Source organism: Suncus etruscus, assembly GCF_024139225.1.
Source record: "Suncus etruscus isolate mSunEtr1 chromosome 15 unlocalized genomic scaffold, mSunEtr1.pri.cur SUPER_15_unloc_1, whole genome shotgun sequence".
NCBI lineage: Eukaryota > Metazoa > Chordata > Mammalia > Eulipotyphla > Soricidae > Suncus > Suncus etruscus.
Window position 1 is genome coordinate 104,275 of NW_026060286.1, and position 16,003 is coordinate 120,277.

Consider the following 16,003-nt stretch of genomic DNA (forward strand, 5'->3'; position numbering starts at 1 on the left):
AGAAATCTTCAGTTCACTCATGAAAAGGGAGTGAATGAAAGGTTGTTGCTCCAGGTGTAAATTCAATGTTATGTACACAGATATCTTGGGTCAGAAATTTCATCCAGGATTCGCCTTGCATGCAGCAGACCTGGATTTGATCCCCAGCATCTCATTTGATCTCCAGATCACAGCAGGAGTAATTCCTGAGCATTGCTGGGTGTGTCAGAAAAATAAACATAAGCAAAACTATTTATCTCTTTTGGAAATCTATCTACCTACCTACTTACCTACCTACCTACCTAACCTACCTAACCTACTTTACCTACCTACCTACCTACCTACCTACCTACCTACCTATCTAGCTACCTATATCACAGAGTGTAGGCCATTTGTCTTGCACAGGTCTGATGTGTGTTTGATCCCTGGTATTCCTATGATCTGCTGGGTCTGCAGGAGTAATTTGAGAGCACCGAGCCATTAATAACCATTGAGTCCAGAAGTTGTGGCAAAAATCAATAAAATAAATAAATAAACAAATAAATAGGGCCTGGAGAGATAGCACAGCGGCATTTGCCTTGCAAGCAGCCGATCCAGAACCAAAGTTGGTTGGTTCAAATCCCGGTGTCCCATATGGTCCCCCCGTGCCTGCCAGGAGCTATTTCTGAGCAGACAGACAGGAGTGACCCCTGAGAATTGCCGGGTGTGGCCCAAAACCCCCCCAAAAAACAAACAAAGAAACAAAGAAACAAAAATAAATAAATAAATAAAAACACCCCTAAATCTCTACCGCAGGTTTAATCTGATTGGTTCCCACTCTCTATCTCTATATGATCTGGAGACCACAGCTGTTTGGATCACCAGATCTAAGTCAAGGAGAAGCAAAACTCACCTTCCATTCTAAGTGCCTGGTGTGAAGATGGAGCCTGGCCCTTTAATAATGCGGAAGGAATCCAGTGAAGTCACTAAACCTGCACCTTCCCCTGCTACAAGTCCTTTCTCCCTTGTTGTTCCACCAACCACCAAATTCCAGACCAGAGAGTGTATGAGGGGGTCCCCACAGGCTCAGGGGTGTCTGCAATGAATATAGGTGTGCCGAAGGCATTTTTGTATTGTGCTTTTGTGTTCCTAGGGTATATCCCTAGGAGTGGTTAGTTGGATCATATGCTTCATCCCATATGAACATCAATTCCATATGATCTAGAGATTTACTTAAAAGCATGATGCGACTTTGTTTTTGTTTTTGGGTCACACCTGGCAGTGCCCAGGGGTTACTCCTGCCTCTATGCTCAGAAATCACTCCTGGCAGCCTGAGGGGACCATAAGAGATGTTGGGATTCGAACCACCGTCCTTCTGCATGAAAGGCAAACACCTTACCTCCATGCTCTCTCTCCAGCCCTGAATGAAATGATTTTAATTTCCTTGATTAAATAGAGATATGGGTGATGACCCACAGAAATGTGAGGGGATGGATCAGTGGATAGCTCACATTCCTATCATTTATAGAGCATTTTATCCAGGATTTCTTCCATCTTTTCAATGAGCTGATACACATTTTCCCAAATCTATCCAAACTCTTCTTCATGAAAACATTCAGAAACCAAGTCACAGGAATATCCCTCTAGAGATCACTTTGCCTAAACACCCGGCTTATGCTGCTGTGACCATAATAAAAAAGCCCTTCTCGCTTTGCTGTCACTCCAGTCAGGGAACCTGGGGTTTCAATGCTAAGGAAGCTGCTGTCACCCACGAGATGAATCTTTGGTCGAGAGCGGAGGTTGGATCTTGTTGCGGATCATCTCCATAGGCAGACAGGACTGAGAAAGAGGCCAGTCGGGTGGATCTGCCTCCCAGGGCACTTATTTTGGCAAGTGGGTGAGCGGGGTAGCTGTCTGCTCAAAGTACGTTTTGCTGTGAAGGTGCTACAGTGGCCCATTTCTAGCTACTGTCACAATATACACTTCATGAAAAGCAAGATAAGATAAACATAGTTTTGTGGACACAGGAAGAAAGTGTGCAAGTGAAGGCAGGTGTGTTTATTTTTGGATGTCATGGATCCCTAGTGTCCCAATTGTCCTGATTCTTTGGAAATTGAAGTTATTTTGAAAATCAGATGCATAATTTTAATCAAAGAAGGGTGAAATAATTTTGAAAAAGGACTGCCTGAAGCCAAGCTAAGGACTTCCCTCTATGACGTCGGAAGGAAGTAGGTGCGACGTCATCTAGCCCGCAGGGTCCTTTGCGTGCCTGTCCCCTGCTCAGCCTGGAGCTGGCATCTGTCTCTTCGGACTGGGCCGGGCCGGGGATTCCATGTGGGTGCGGGATCTGTAGGGACCATCGGACGCTCTGAGCGCGTGGAGCCCCAGGTCACTGCCAGGTGAGATGCGGGGGCACCCCGGGAAATTGGGGAGGTGGTGGCGCCCAGCGGTGGGACAGACCCAGAGCGCGGAGGTTGTGTCTTGCTGCGGATCTCTCCAGAGGCAGAGGAGACCGAGAGAGAGGCCAGTCGGGGCGGATCTGCCTCTGTCTTGGCAAGTGGGTGAGCGGGTTCAGCACCGACACCTCATGGTGATCGAGATGCGGGAGTCGACGGGGAAGCGGGCGGTCGAGGGAGAACACGGGCTTGAACGAGCCCAGGCGGGAATTTTCAGACACGACCGAGGGAAGAACAGCCCGAGTGATTCGAGGAGGCCCCTGGTGGCTCCTAGAAATTGGGGGAAGAGGCGGCGGCCCTAGAGGGAAGCTGCCCCTTCACTCTCTCCACCTCGCTCCTGGGGATTGATTGGGGTTCCAGGACTTGAGCTGTGCTGGAAAGTCAGGCTTGAGGGAGAGTTCTGACTGCCGAGTCCCAGCCAGCCCTGATGACCATTGCAGGATAGGGCTCAACTTTAGAGAAAGCTCACCCTGATACTCGTTACATAATGAAGGCTTGAAAGCCCGCCCCCCCCCCCAGGTCTGAAGGGAGATGCTGCCACCATGACCCCAGGCCATGTTCCAAGTAGGCTTGTCTAGGTGTTCCCCAATCTGCCCTCCTGTGGCTTTCCAATAAGAGTGCTTTTGCTAGGGTGGTTGCCAGGGGCAGGGTGGGGTAGCTGAAGGTCTTGGACTTTGCTCCCTAGGCCTCTGTTCCTGCCTTTCTGAGTGGGGAAGGGTCCAGCAATTTCTGAGGGTAGAGTCAGGAGTAAGTCCTGAGCTGCCGGGTGTGATCCAAAAATCAAAAAAAAAAAAAAGAGGAATTAAAGACAACACCTTCACCTGGAACCACTGAAGATCCACGGAAGGCTGGACCCTCCCTCTCCCAGAGAGTTTCCCTCAGGAACATTAGCCAGGAGAGGAATGTCAAGGATTCCAACTACCCCAACCTGCCCCTGGCAACCACCCTAGAACAGGACTCTCACCTAGTGCAGAAGCCCCAAGAGGGCAGCTTCGGAGAAAGCCTAGAACAGCCAACTTGGAACAAAGGACAAGTGTTGCCTGGGGCCAAGGTGACAGCATATCCTTTCAGACCCGGGGAATTTCCAGCTTTCATTATGGTATGTGGATTGGGGTAGGCTTTGTGAAGAAACTAGAGCTCTCTCTAGACTAGAGAACACACACTCTCCTTCAGTCTGTCTGACTGGTTTTCCTGTTTGTTTGTTTGTTTGTTTGTTTGGATTTTGGGACCACACCCGGCAGGCGCCTAGGGCTTACTCCTGGCTCTCTGCTTAGAAATCGCTTCTGGCAGGCACAGGGGTATGTGGGATGCCAGGATTCGAGCCACCCTTGGTCCAGGGTCTGCTGCTTGCAAGGCAAATGCCCTACCGCTGTGCTATCTCTATGGTCACCTTCTGTATGTTTTTTTTTTTTTTGAGCCACATCCTATGTGCTCAGACTTAGGGAATTCAGGGAACAATGTGGGTTGGAGGGGATTGAATCTGGGCCGCCCATGAGCACTGCCAGGGTCCTCTTGCTGTCCAGGCCTGAGTTTCCTGTAAAGCACAGGTCCTGGATCTCCCAGGTGCTTCCCAGGAGCCAGAGCTGGAGAGAGCCAAAGGGCCAGGTTCCCTCTGGGGGCTGCTGCCTCTGGCCCCCAAATCCTTGAGTCAATGGAACCCTACATACATCATTTGGTTCATTTCCTTCTCTGTCGTTTATGAAAGTTCCCACATGAGATAGTTCAAATCTTGTTCTTCCTCAATAACCTGCTTTGCATCCCATCCTGCGTCTCGGTCATCTTGGGGTGTTGATACTGAATCCTGTTCACCCACTTGTCTGCTCTAGCCATCGGTCTATCCTGGTCTCTAGCTCACCACCCCCGCATCGCCCCTGGGTGCTCCTGCCTTTCAACTGGCCATGACTCTGGACTATCGTGGTGCTCAGCACTGCCCCTCTATGCCCTCTATGGACAGAAAGAAAAACGTTCCTCCGGACAACCCCTCACCCAGGGGATCTGCTCTCCACCCCAAGCTTGGCGGTTGGTGGAACCACAAGGGAAAAGGAATGCAGGGGAGGGAAAGCGGGAGTTCTGTGACATCACTGGGATGCCCTCCTCATTATTGAACAGCCAGGCTCCCTCTTCACACCAGGCACTTGGCAAGAAAGGGGAGAGTTTGCTTCTTCTTGACTTCTTCTTGCTTAGATCGGGTGATCCAAGCCACTAAGTATTCTACAGGTCATACAGAAATGGAGAGTGGGAACTGATCACATGTGCAGTGGAGATTTAGCTGTTTTTTTTAAATTTTATTTTTAATATTTACTTATGTTTTGGCCATAACTCGTGAGTTCAAAGTTATTCATAGCTGTGTGCTCTCAAATTACTTCTACAGACCTGAAAGACATATGAAATGACAGGGATCAAACTCATGGTGGCCCTGTGCAAGGCAAATGGCTTACATTCTGTGATATGTATATGTGTTTGTATGTATATTTCTAATTATATATGTTTCTAAAAGAGAGACATTTTTGCTAATGTTTATTTTTGTGCCACACCTAGCAATGCTCAGGAATTACTCCTGGTGCGATCTGTTGATCATATAGGATGCTAGGGATCAAATTCAGGTCTGCTGCATGAAAGGCAAATGCATTCCCTACTGTACTATCATACACCCCCTGGATGAAGTTTCTGACTCAAGATATCTGTATAGAACATTGAATTTGTAGGAGAGCATCAACTTTTCATGCTCTCTCAGTAACATGAGTGAATTGGAGAATTCTACATAAGAAACATGGCTCAAAATGGGGCTTAGGGATTGGTGGAAAGGGTTATCGAAGGTGTTGTGTATGTAAATATTTTAGGGGATTATTATGTTACTGCCCCTAACCTGATCAGAGATTGTGCCCTACCCTAGGGTGTGACTTGGCATTCTGCCCCCACCCTAGGGTAGTACCTGATTCTGCTTCCACCATTGGGTGGTATCTGATCCCACCATTGGGTGGTACCTGATTCTGGGGGATAAAAACAAGGGTCTGTGGAAGGCAAGAGGCTTTTTGCTGGAACTGAGGCTGAGTCTTTGGACTTCAGTCTTGTCCACCGAATAAAGCTAATATTTCCACAAGCCTGACTGTCTGCAAGCTGTTTACCCGCCGTTTCACCTCAGAACCGTCGGCTAGACAGGGTGGCAGACGCGTGCTTCGAGCTGAAGGGGAAAGACCTCATCCTCCATCCCTCCATCAGTCAACCTCTTCAGGGGCTGACTTGCAACATAAGGGATTTTTGAGTATGTGAGTGGGCATAGCCATGGGTGCCTCCTTTCTGTGTGCACAGTTGTTGCTTGCAGTGCTTAGGGGTAGGAAACTGCTGGGGATTGGAATATACAAATATTCAACATTAGGAAATGAAAGTGTTTAAACCACCTATATGAGTGAACTTTAGTTATTGACTAAATTGTTCAGTAATTGAAACAGCAGGCAAGAATGATAATACAGCAGCTGGTGCAATTTCTTTGGAAGCTCCTGACCAGAAATCTATAGCCAGCACTTCATATGGCCCCTGAACACCACCCAGAGTGAGGCCTGAGCAAAGGGGCAGCAGAGGTCGCTTACTTAGTGAAATCAATCAAGAGAAGAAAAAAAATACAGGATGATCTCATTTATTTATAGTACAAAGAAACACTGGGTGAAGATACTAAATGTACTCACTGGGTGAATGTTGAGCTATATGTTGACCTCAGAGCATAAGAAGTAGTATAAAAACAGGGGCTGGAGAAACAGTATGGAAGTAAGGTGTTTGCCTTGCATGCAGAAGGACGGGGGTTCGAATCCTGACCACCAGGATTCGCAGCTTCCCATTACTGCCCTTTCTCAAATTCATTCATCTGGCCTAGATTTCTTTCCTTTTTAATACTAATTTTTTTGGTTTTTGAGCCACACTCAGTAACGCTCAGGGGTTACTCCTAGCTCTATGCTCAGAAATTGCTCCTGGCAGGCTCGGGGACCATATGGGACACTGGGGAATTCAAACAAGGTCAGTGCTAGGTCACCCATGTGCAAGGCATACACCCTACCTCTGCACCACTGCTCCGGCCCCAGTTCTCACCATTTTTAAAACATTTGATCCCAGACCCTTCTTCCTCCTTCCAAAACCCCTAAAAATCCATTTCGGCTATTTCCACATCCAACATATTAAAGACATTGTGCCAGATGGACGAACTTTCCTCGAGACACTGTCCTAAAAAACTTCCATATTTGGTTTTGTGGATGTAATAAAAACCTGAATGTCAGTCTGTGGAGGTGATTCTGAGCGGTCTGAGATTGCAGTTTCACACAAGAAATCAGAGTCAAAATTTTATTTCCTCCATGGGTATCCAGAGGCAAATCATTTTTATTTTTTGGTTTTTGGGCCACACCCGTTTGACGCCAGGGGTTACTCCTGGCTATGTGCTCAGAAAACGCCCCTGGCTTGTGGGGGACCATATGGGTCGCCGGGGGATCAAACCGCGGTCCGTTCCTTGGCTAGCACTTGAAGGCAGACACCTTACCTTTAGCGCCACCTTCCCGGTCCAGAGGCAAATCATTTTTAATTTTACTGAGTCATCCAAGCTTCCTTTTATTGCTGCTTTTCACCCACTTTTATTACCCAGAGTTAAACTTCAATCACCTGGGAGTCAGGATTGCTAAGGTTAAGGGTGCTTGTGCTAAGAAAATGAAAAGGAAAGGAAAACAGAGATTTTGCATGTGCATGACATTTCAACTATGTCCTCGTCCAGAAATTTTAAGATATCATGCCAAAGGGATCTTCCTGATACTTTCCTACATAACTATCCTGTTTGGTTTTTTGAAGAAAATAAAAATCTGACTATAGGGGCCCAAGTGGTAATTCAGCCCTTAAGGTTGTTGAATTGCACAGCAAAAATTAGATCTCTCCCAAGTTCCCATAAGGCCCAACAGGTCTCACTAGGTTAGAGTGGCCTTGTGGTGGCCAGAAATGAAATCTTCCCCCCAAACACCCACCTTGAACCTCAGACCTTCATACTTGCTCTCAGGTTCTGCAGAAATGAAGTCTGGAAGGATACCAAGGAGAAACGTAGCAGAAAGGACAAGGACAGTCAGATGATGCTCCCCTCACTCTCTTCTCAGAGGAAATGATCAAGAAAGATGTCTACCATCGTAGAAATTTAAAAAAATTTAAGACTGAAGAAACCAGATTCAAGACCATTTAGAGTTCCAGAAATAGACCAGGAGGCTCTGATGTCACTGCATTTCTGCTCAGAGGCCTAAAGAACCAGGTAATAATGCATCTCCAAGCCATGAAAGGCAATTCCCACACTCCTGAGCTTGGACCAGTTTTCCCTCCTGCTGGGTTTCAGCAGGTCTTGGAGAAAGGGAGAAGGGAGAAGGTGAACTGCCTGAGAAGGGAGAATTCCCCTAGGAGAGAAATCAACAAGATTCCTTTGCAAACACTCCACCACCAGCACTAGGCCAGCTCTGATCACATCAACCTTCAATAAAATAATGATGTTCAGAGGCACGAATCCCTCATTTTCAGATATCCATGATTTTTCACTGGTCATTTTTGTATTCATTGTTCATTTTTGTCTCTATTCATTTGTTTTCCTTTGTAGCCTGGGGCAACACAGGATTACTCTGGGCTCTTCACTCAGGAGCCTGAGGACCCATGAGATGCAGAGATTGAACCCTGATGTCACCTTCAAGGCAAGAGTCCCACCTGCTGACTTAGAGCTTGGGCTCATCCTTTTAATTTCTGGCCCAACAACCAAAGGGGAAAAAAGATGTTCAGCATCACCTTGCACAATACTGGCAGCTAGAAAGAATTCGCTGCCCCTTTCCCCTAAAATTTTGAGTTTTTACTTTCCTTAAACAGTTTCATGTCTTTCCTATACCTGTCTCTCAGATTTGAAGCTTTTAATGAAGTATCCAAAAAAATGCAGCTGACAACTACTATGCATTTTACAGACCATCACCTGACATATAAAAATATCAAAAGAAAAGTTTGAACCTTTTGGGCGGAGCCTAGCATAATATTCAGAACAGACCGGCTGACCTGTGGGGGACCAGAGATAAAGCATCAGAGAGATGCTGCCTGCTTTATACCTATTCCCTTTTCTTTCTACCTTCTACTTCTTTCTACTCAAGTCTCCATGAACTATTTTGGCAGGTGAATTTCTTTTAAACTCCCTTTCTCTCTCTAAAACACCTCTGGCAGTGGCAGTAGCCCTCAGAAACCAGAAGAAATAAAAATATGTTTTGTTTTCTTCTCTCTGAGTCCATGGCGATCAGATTCTACATATTGGCATCTGTGAGTAATCACAAGGACCCTCCTGGAAGCTGGAGAAATAGCACAGTGGTAGGGCATTTGACTTGCACGCAGCAGACCCGAAATGGACCATAGTTTGAATCCCTACATTCCATATGGTCCCTTACAACTGCTAGGGGTAATTTCTCTCTTTCTTTTGGTGGGAGGAGGTCACACCTGGCAGTGCTCAGGGGTTACTCCTGGCTCTATGCTCAGAAATCACTCCTGGGGCAGGAGAGGTAGCATGGAGGTAAGGCATTTGCCTTGCGTCCAGAAGGATGGTGGTTTGAATCCTGGCATCCCATATGGTTCCCCATGCCTGCCAGGGGCAATTTTTGAGTGTAGAGCCAGGAGTAAACCCTGAGCACTGGGTCACTGGGTGTGATCCAAAAATAAAAAAAAATAAGAAAGAAATAACTCCTGGTAGCTTGAGGGACCATATGGGATGCCAGGATTTGAACCACCTTCCTTCTGCATACAAGGCAAATGCCCTACCACCGTGCTATCTCTCTGGCACCAGAGGCTATTTCGGTGTCCAGAGCCAGGAGTAACCCCTGAGCGAAAATGGGTGTCAGCCAAAAACTGAAAAAATAAAAATAAAAAGACCTATCTGACAGGCCCCACAGGCCCCTATGTGCCTTTTAACACCGGGCCCTGGCTGCCTTGGGCCTCTGCAGCATATTCGAGATAGGCATTCTAGTTCTCTCTCACAACCATTATCATAATAGTTGTCAATGTACTTATTTAACTAACTGAACTAAGCACTGTTAGTGGTGAGCTTCATATTGTGAGCTGGTCCTTCCAGCCCTCATCTCTATTATCTCTGAGCATTATTACAATAATGTCATTTAATTTTCTGAAATCCCATTGATATGTGAGACTATTCTATATCTATCTCTCTCCCTCTGACTTACTTCACTCAGCCTAATAATTTCCATCTCCATCATGTATAGGAAAAATTCATGTCTTCCTCTCTTCTGACGGCTGCATTGCATGTTTGTGTATACCACAGTCTCTTTAACCATTCATCTGTTGAAGGGTATATTGGTTGTTCCCATATTCTGTCTATTGTAAACAGTGCTGCAATGAATATAGGTGTGCAGAAGGCATTTTTGTATTGTGTTTTTTGTATTCCTGGAGTATATCCCTAGGAGTGGTATAGCTGGATCATATGACTCATCCCATATGATGATCAATCCCATATGATCCTGAGATTTACTGCTAAAAGCATAAAGCAATTTTAATTTTCTTGATAAAATAGAGATATGGGTGATGGCCTGCAGAAACATTAAGGGATTAGTGGATTCCTACCATTTAGAGAGCATTTGATCCCAGGATTTCTCCCATCTCTCCAATGAACTGATATACATTTCCCAAATCTATTCATACACTTCCTAATAAAAACATTAAGAGACCCAGCCACAGGGATATTTCTCTCAAGAACACTTTGCCTAAACACATGGCTTATGGTGCTGTAACCATCTTAGAAAAGTCATATTCGCTTTGTTGTCACCTCTAGCCAGGGTTCCAATGCTTAGGAAGCTCTGGCTGTCATCCACCAGATGGATCTTTGAATGAGAGGTAGCTGTCTGCTCAAAGTAGGTTTTGCTGTGAAGGTGCTACAGTGGCTCATTTCTGCCCATTCTGTCACAATGTACACTTAATGAAAAGCAAGATAAGATAAGCATAGTTTATGGACACAGGAAGAATGTGTTCAAGTCAAGGTAGGTGTGTTTATTTTTGGATGTTATGAACCCTAGTGCCACAATTTCCCTAAGTCTTTGGAAACTGAAATTCTTTTGACTATCAGATGCATAGCTTTATTTTATTTTTATTTTTATATTTACTTTATTTAAAGAAAATGCATTACATAGTTGACATAATTACATTACACAGTTGATCATAATCCATTTGTTTTAGGAAGACCAAAAGCAACATGATTTGAAAAAATAGAAAATTGAAAGAAAAACTAAAAAGATGGAAGAGAAAGGAAAGAAGAAAAAGTTCAGTAACAAGTATATTTTTTAAAAATTATTGAATCACAGTGAATGCATTAAATCTCCAGCAGAAAGTTTAGTAAGCTCTTCTTTAAAAAAAAAGGGGGGGGGCGGTGCATCCTGTCCTGCTTGCAGGTTGTTGCTGTTACTGAGCCTTCTGGGTGTTAAGAGAACACTCCTTGGGGTAAGTCAATGCCAGGGTAGCTGCAGGGTGTTTCCTGGTAGAGGTTTGCTTCTGGAGATGTTGTAGAGAATTGTGGTTGTTTGCGTAGATGGTCAATGGTTTAGGGTTGTATGGGCAATGCCCATTCAGAGGAGTAATTTTCATATAAGCTGAGTAAAATAATATTTTGGGGGATCACATCAGGCGATGTTCAGGGGTTACTCCCTCCTGTATGCTCAGAAATCGCTCCTGGCAGGCTCAGGGGACCATATGGGATGCAGGGATTCGAACCACCGTCCCTCTGCACGCAAGGCCAACGCCCTACCTCCATGCTATCTCTCAGGCTCCGGTGTGAAATACTTTGGAAAAGGGAGTGGCTGCAGCCAAGCTCAGGATGTCCCTTTAAGAGGTCGGCGGGAGTAGCTGTGATGTCATCTAGCCCGCAGCGTCCTTTGCTTCCCCTTCCGGGTTCGGTCTTTGAGCTGCCTTCTCCGCTGATCTGGCCAGGCCGGGTCCCCGTGGGTGGGGTCTGGAGGGACGATCGGCCGCTCTGAGCGCGTGGAGCCCCGGGTCACAGCCAGGTGAGCGGCGGGGGCGCCCGGGAAATTGGGGGAGGCGGTGGCGCCCAGAGGTGGGACCGACGGAGAGCGCGGAGCTTGGATCTTGTTGCCTTTGTTCCTGTGAAGATCCGGATCTTCCCTTAGAGAGAAGAGGCCGAGAAAGAGGCGAGTTGAGGGGAGGGCGTCGGCCGCCCAGGACGCTCGGCTTTGCAAGTGGGTGAGTGGGGTTCGGTACCGACACCCCACGATGATCGAGATGCGGGAGGCGGCGGGGGAGCGGGCGGTCGAGGGAGATCACGGGCTAGAACAAGCCCAGGCGGGAATTTTCAGACTCGACCAAGGAAAGAACTGCCCGAGTGGTGCCGGGGAGACCCCAAGTGCCTCCTAGGAGTTGGGGGGAAGAGGCGGCGGCCCTAGAGGGAATCTGCAGCTCTCCCTTCACTCTCTCCAGATCTGGCTCCTGGGGAGTGATTGGGGGATCCAGGACTCCAGCTGTGCAGGAAAGTCTGGCTTGGCAGACACTTCTGACTGCTGAGCTCTGGCCAGCCCTGATTTTGGCGAGATGTGGCTCCATATCCGAGAAAGAGCTCCCCTGATACACTTTCCACAAGGAATGTTTGAAACCCTGAGGTCTCAGGGAGATGCTGCCACCCTGGCCCCAGGCAATGGTCCTTTGTTCCAAGAAGGCTTTTCTAGCTGTTCTCCCCACCCCACCCCACCTCTAGGCTTTCCAATTTGGTTAACTGTCCTGTTGCTAGGGTGGTTGCCAGGAGCAGGGTGGGGGTAGTTGAAGGTCTTTAACATTCAGCCCTTGGCCCCCATTCCTGCTCTGAGAGGGGGAGGGTGCAGACTTCTTTTGGCCTGCAATGGCCTCAGGTCCATGTGTTCCCAAACCCTTTGTTTTCAGTGGATCTCAAGATTTTATTGGGTTACACCCAGCAGTGAGTGCTAAGGGAATACTCCTGGCTCTGTGCTCAGAAATCATTCCTGGCAGGCTTGGGGGACCATATTGGATGCTGGTATTCGAACCACTGTCCTTTTGCAGGCAAAGCAAATGCCCTGCCTCCATGCTATCTCTCCTGCCCCTACTGTGACACTTATTTTTCTGGATGGGTTGCTCTGTAGTACAACTGGATGCTTGCACACCACTGACCCAACATTGGTCCCTGACACTGTATAGGGTTCTCTATGCCCTGCAGGAGTGATTTCTGAATACTGAGCCAGGAATAACCCTCTGAGCACCTCAGGGGATGGCCCAAAAAAAATTGAAGAAAATTTTAAAGTAGAGAAAATTCTTTCATGTGGGTGACATGGAAAGGCCTACATTGTCTTCTTACACCTTATTCAAAAGGATGTTCATATTGAATAGAAATGATGTATGGTTTTTGAGGAAGGTCTGAGCTTCACCTCTGACACCATACTATTCCTAGAAGAAATCGTGTTGCAGATGGGTCTTATGAAAGATTGTGAGAATTAATTAATGAATTAATTAAATTTCTTACTTCCTTGAATTCCTCAAAGCCAATGATTAGTCCTACATTGCATAAATATCTGTGCTAGCAGTGTGTGTGTGGAAACCCTATGGCAGGTGGGCAGCAAGCCCTGAATACCCCTGGCAGAGGCACTTCCAGTCTCAGTGCAAGTGACCATTTTACTGCCAGTTTGCAGGGGACAGTGATGGACAGGACTTCTGCCTCAAAGTCAGCCCCTGCCCTAGACTCCCAGGGACTCAGGAGTGAAGTTCCTCCCTGTAGAGTAAGACCAGTGTTTTTATCCTATTCACATCCTTATCCCAACCTCATTATGTTTTCTAGGACAGAAAGGAGTTTCTGTCTGTGTATGTTCACCTGGGCTTGAGTTGGTGCCTCCCTGTAGAGTAAGACCAGTGTTTTTATCCTATTCACATCCTTATCCCAACCTCATTATGTTTTCTAGGACAGAAAGGAGTTTCTGTCTGTGTATGTTCACCTGGGCTTGAGTTGGTGCCCAGAGGTGCGGCCCAACTGGCATTATTGGTCTTACAGGCTCTTCCTGTCAGGACAGGGGTATTCTTCCTCTGCAGTGCTCACAGCCTTGTCTTTCCTACAGGGATTCATGCAAATTGCCTTTCTGCTGCTCTTCCGGAATAATACATACTAGGGAAGATGGATCTGCACCATCGGAAGTCCAGTTCCCAGGTAGGTGCAGAGTGTGAGCATAAGGAAGGACAGGGTGGAGGGACAGGAGTGTTCAGCCCCCACATTGACAAGCTGTGGCCCCTGGCTGGGGTGCTGGACTCTGTTATTTGAGGCTACTTTTGTCCTTGTTTGCTCTGTTTGTTTTAATGGCCCCCAGTGTGTTCAGACTTGGCTCTTGAAACAGTTCTTGGGGTCACGACTGCAGTCTCAGACCCTATGGGGGTTCTGGAGTTCATAAAATATGTACTGGTAATATGTTGCTAAGGAAATCCTTGATCTCAAGATTTCTACGCTAAATCTTCATGCCTACCTTATCAGGGATCAGTTATATTACTGAGTTTTAGTACTGGCTCCAGAGCCAATAGGGGGTTTCTTGGCTCTGTCCCTCGTAATCTGCAGAATGAATCATATGGGGAGTGCGAGGTTCTCTCTGAGCCATCCAAGTACAAAGTAAGTGCCCTCCTGGCTGTTCTGTGGGTTTAGTTCAAAGTTCGCAGTTTGGTTTTTGAGAATACCCAGTGACACTCAGGGGTTACTCCTGGCTGTGTGCTCAGAAATTGCTTCTGGCTTGGGGGACCATATTGGATGCCTGGTGTTCCAACAATGGTCCGTCCTAGGTCAGCAGTGATTTGTGTTTTCCTGCAGTTCCTACATGCAGGCCAATACTGTTGCACTTTTCTTCTCTCTCTTTTCACTCAGGACCCTCAATGGGGGTCTAATACGCTCCCCAGGTGGCTTAATTTTCTAAAATCTGGCTGAAGAATTTTTGCCTTACTGGAAACTCTGTGGCTAGGTCTTTTCCTGAATGTGCACTTCCCTTTGGAAATATATTTTTGATTTGTGTGTTTAAATTGCAGAAGAGTTAGCTCAGCAGAACCCTAATGTGGATATTTTTATATTCTTCATTTTGATTCTCTTAATCTGTTTTCCCTATTCTTTTTATTTTGTTTGTTTTTAGACTATACCCAGTGACACTCAGGGGTTACTCCTGGCAATGTCTTCTTACAGAGATTTGTGACAACGGCCTTGCTGCTGCTCTTTAAGAACAATATAGACAAGTGAAGATGGAACTGCACCGTTTGAAATCCTGTTCCCAGGTAGGGGCAGATTATGAGCTTAGAGAAGGACAGGGTGGGAGGACAGGAGTGTGCAGCACCCCAGTGTCAGGGTTTGACATCCGGTCAAGGTGCTGCGCACTGTATTTGAGGCCTCTTTTGTCCTAGTTTGCTTTGTTTGGTTTGAGGGCCACACCAGTGGTGCACAGGCCTGGCCCCTGAATCAGTGCTCTTGGGTCACCCTTGGCAGGTCTCAGACTCTATGGGGTCCTGGGGTTCAGCTTTGATCTTCTGGTAATATGGACTCCTACCATGTTGCTAATGAAATCCTTGATTCCCGGATTTCTGCTTTAAAGCATCATTTCTGCCTCATCTGGGTTCAGCTCTATTACTAATTTTTATTTCTGGCACCACAGCCAGTAAGGGATTCTCCTGACTTTGCTCTCAGGTGTCCTTTCTACTCTGTGTGATGGATCATAAGAGGAGTCTGGGGTTCTCTCTGGGCTAGCCAAGTGCAAGGCAAGTTCCCTCCTGGCTGTTTCCTAGGTTCAGCACATTTGCATTTTACTTAAGCTCCCAGATGGTCGGCTGATGCCTGGGCACTTGTCTTCTCACTGTCTTCATTTAGGACCATACACAGAGGTCTGGCACACATCCCGGGTTCCTAAGTCGAAACTCTGGGTGAAAAATTTTCTGACATCCTAGAAACTATGTTGCTGGGTCCTTTCCTGTGAGTACAGTTCCCGGTACTCGTTATGATTTCTTTGTGTTGTTCTATCTCAGACTGTTTTGTTTTGATTAGAATTTTATTCCATTTTGTGAAACTCAGCTTATTCTTGACTCTGCACCAAGGAGGAGTTATTCCTGACAACATTAGGCGACCCAGTTCTAAACCAGAGATTGACCTTGGATCGACCCTGTCTGGAAACTCCTGGCTCTGTTTTGAATGTATGTTGGCTGAACTATAGGGATTTCTGGAGCCTGTCACCCAGGCTATTTAGAGGTGCCTGTTTACATATTGGCTTTGAAGATGCTTCCTTCTGAGAGTAGAGATAGAGGACTTGAGTCTCTTTAGAGAACCAGGAGGTTCCTTCTCTACTCCTAGAACTTGGGTGAGCTTGGGCCCTGACCCCTCCTGTGTGTGCTGCCTCAGGACATGGTGACCTTCCCCGATGTGGCTGTGATCTTCTCCCCAGCGGAGTGGCTGTGCCTGGACGCCTCTCATCGGAAACTCTACAGAGATGTGATGCTGGAGATCTACCAGCACCTGCGGGACATAGGTAAGAGCTTCCCTGGTGTATCTGTTAAACAGTCCCTTGGAGAGAATCAAATATCAGTCA

The 16,003-nt window shown here is 46.8% G+C and overlaps 1 protein-coding gene across 1 annotated transcript in view; it reads left to right on the forward strand.

Moving 5' to 3' along the window:
* Positions 1-13,575: 13,575 nt before the first annotated feature.
* LOC126000446 (zinc finger protein OZF-like) overlaps positions 13,576-16,003 on the forward strand; it is a 44,496-nt gene continuing 42,068 nt past the window's right edge. The window contains exons 1-2 of the mRNA XM_049767734.1: positions 13,576-13,608; positions 15,817-15,943. Of these exons, the coding sequence (XP_049623691.1) occupies positions 13,576-13,608; positions 15,817-15,943 (160 nt within the window). The remainder of the gene's footprint in view (positions 13,609-15,816; positions 15,944-16,003) is intronic.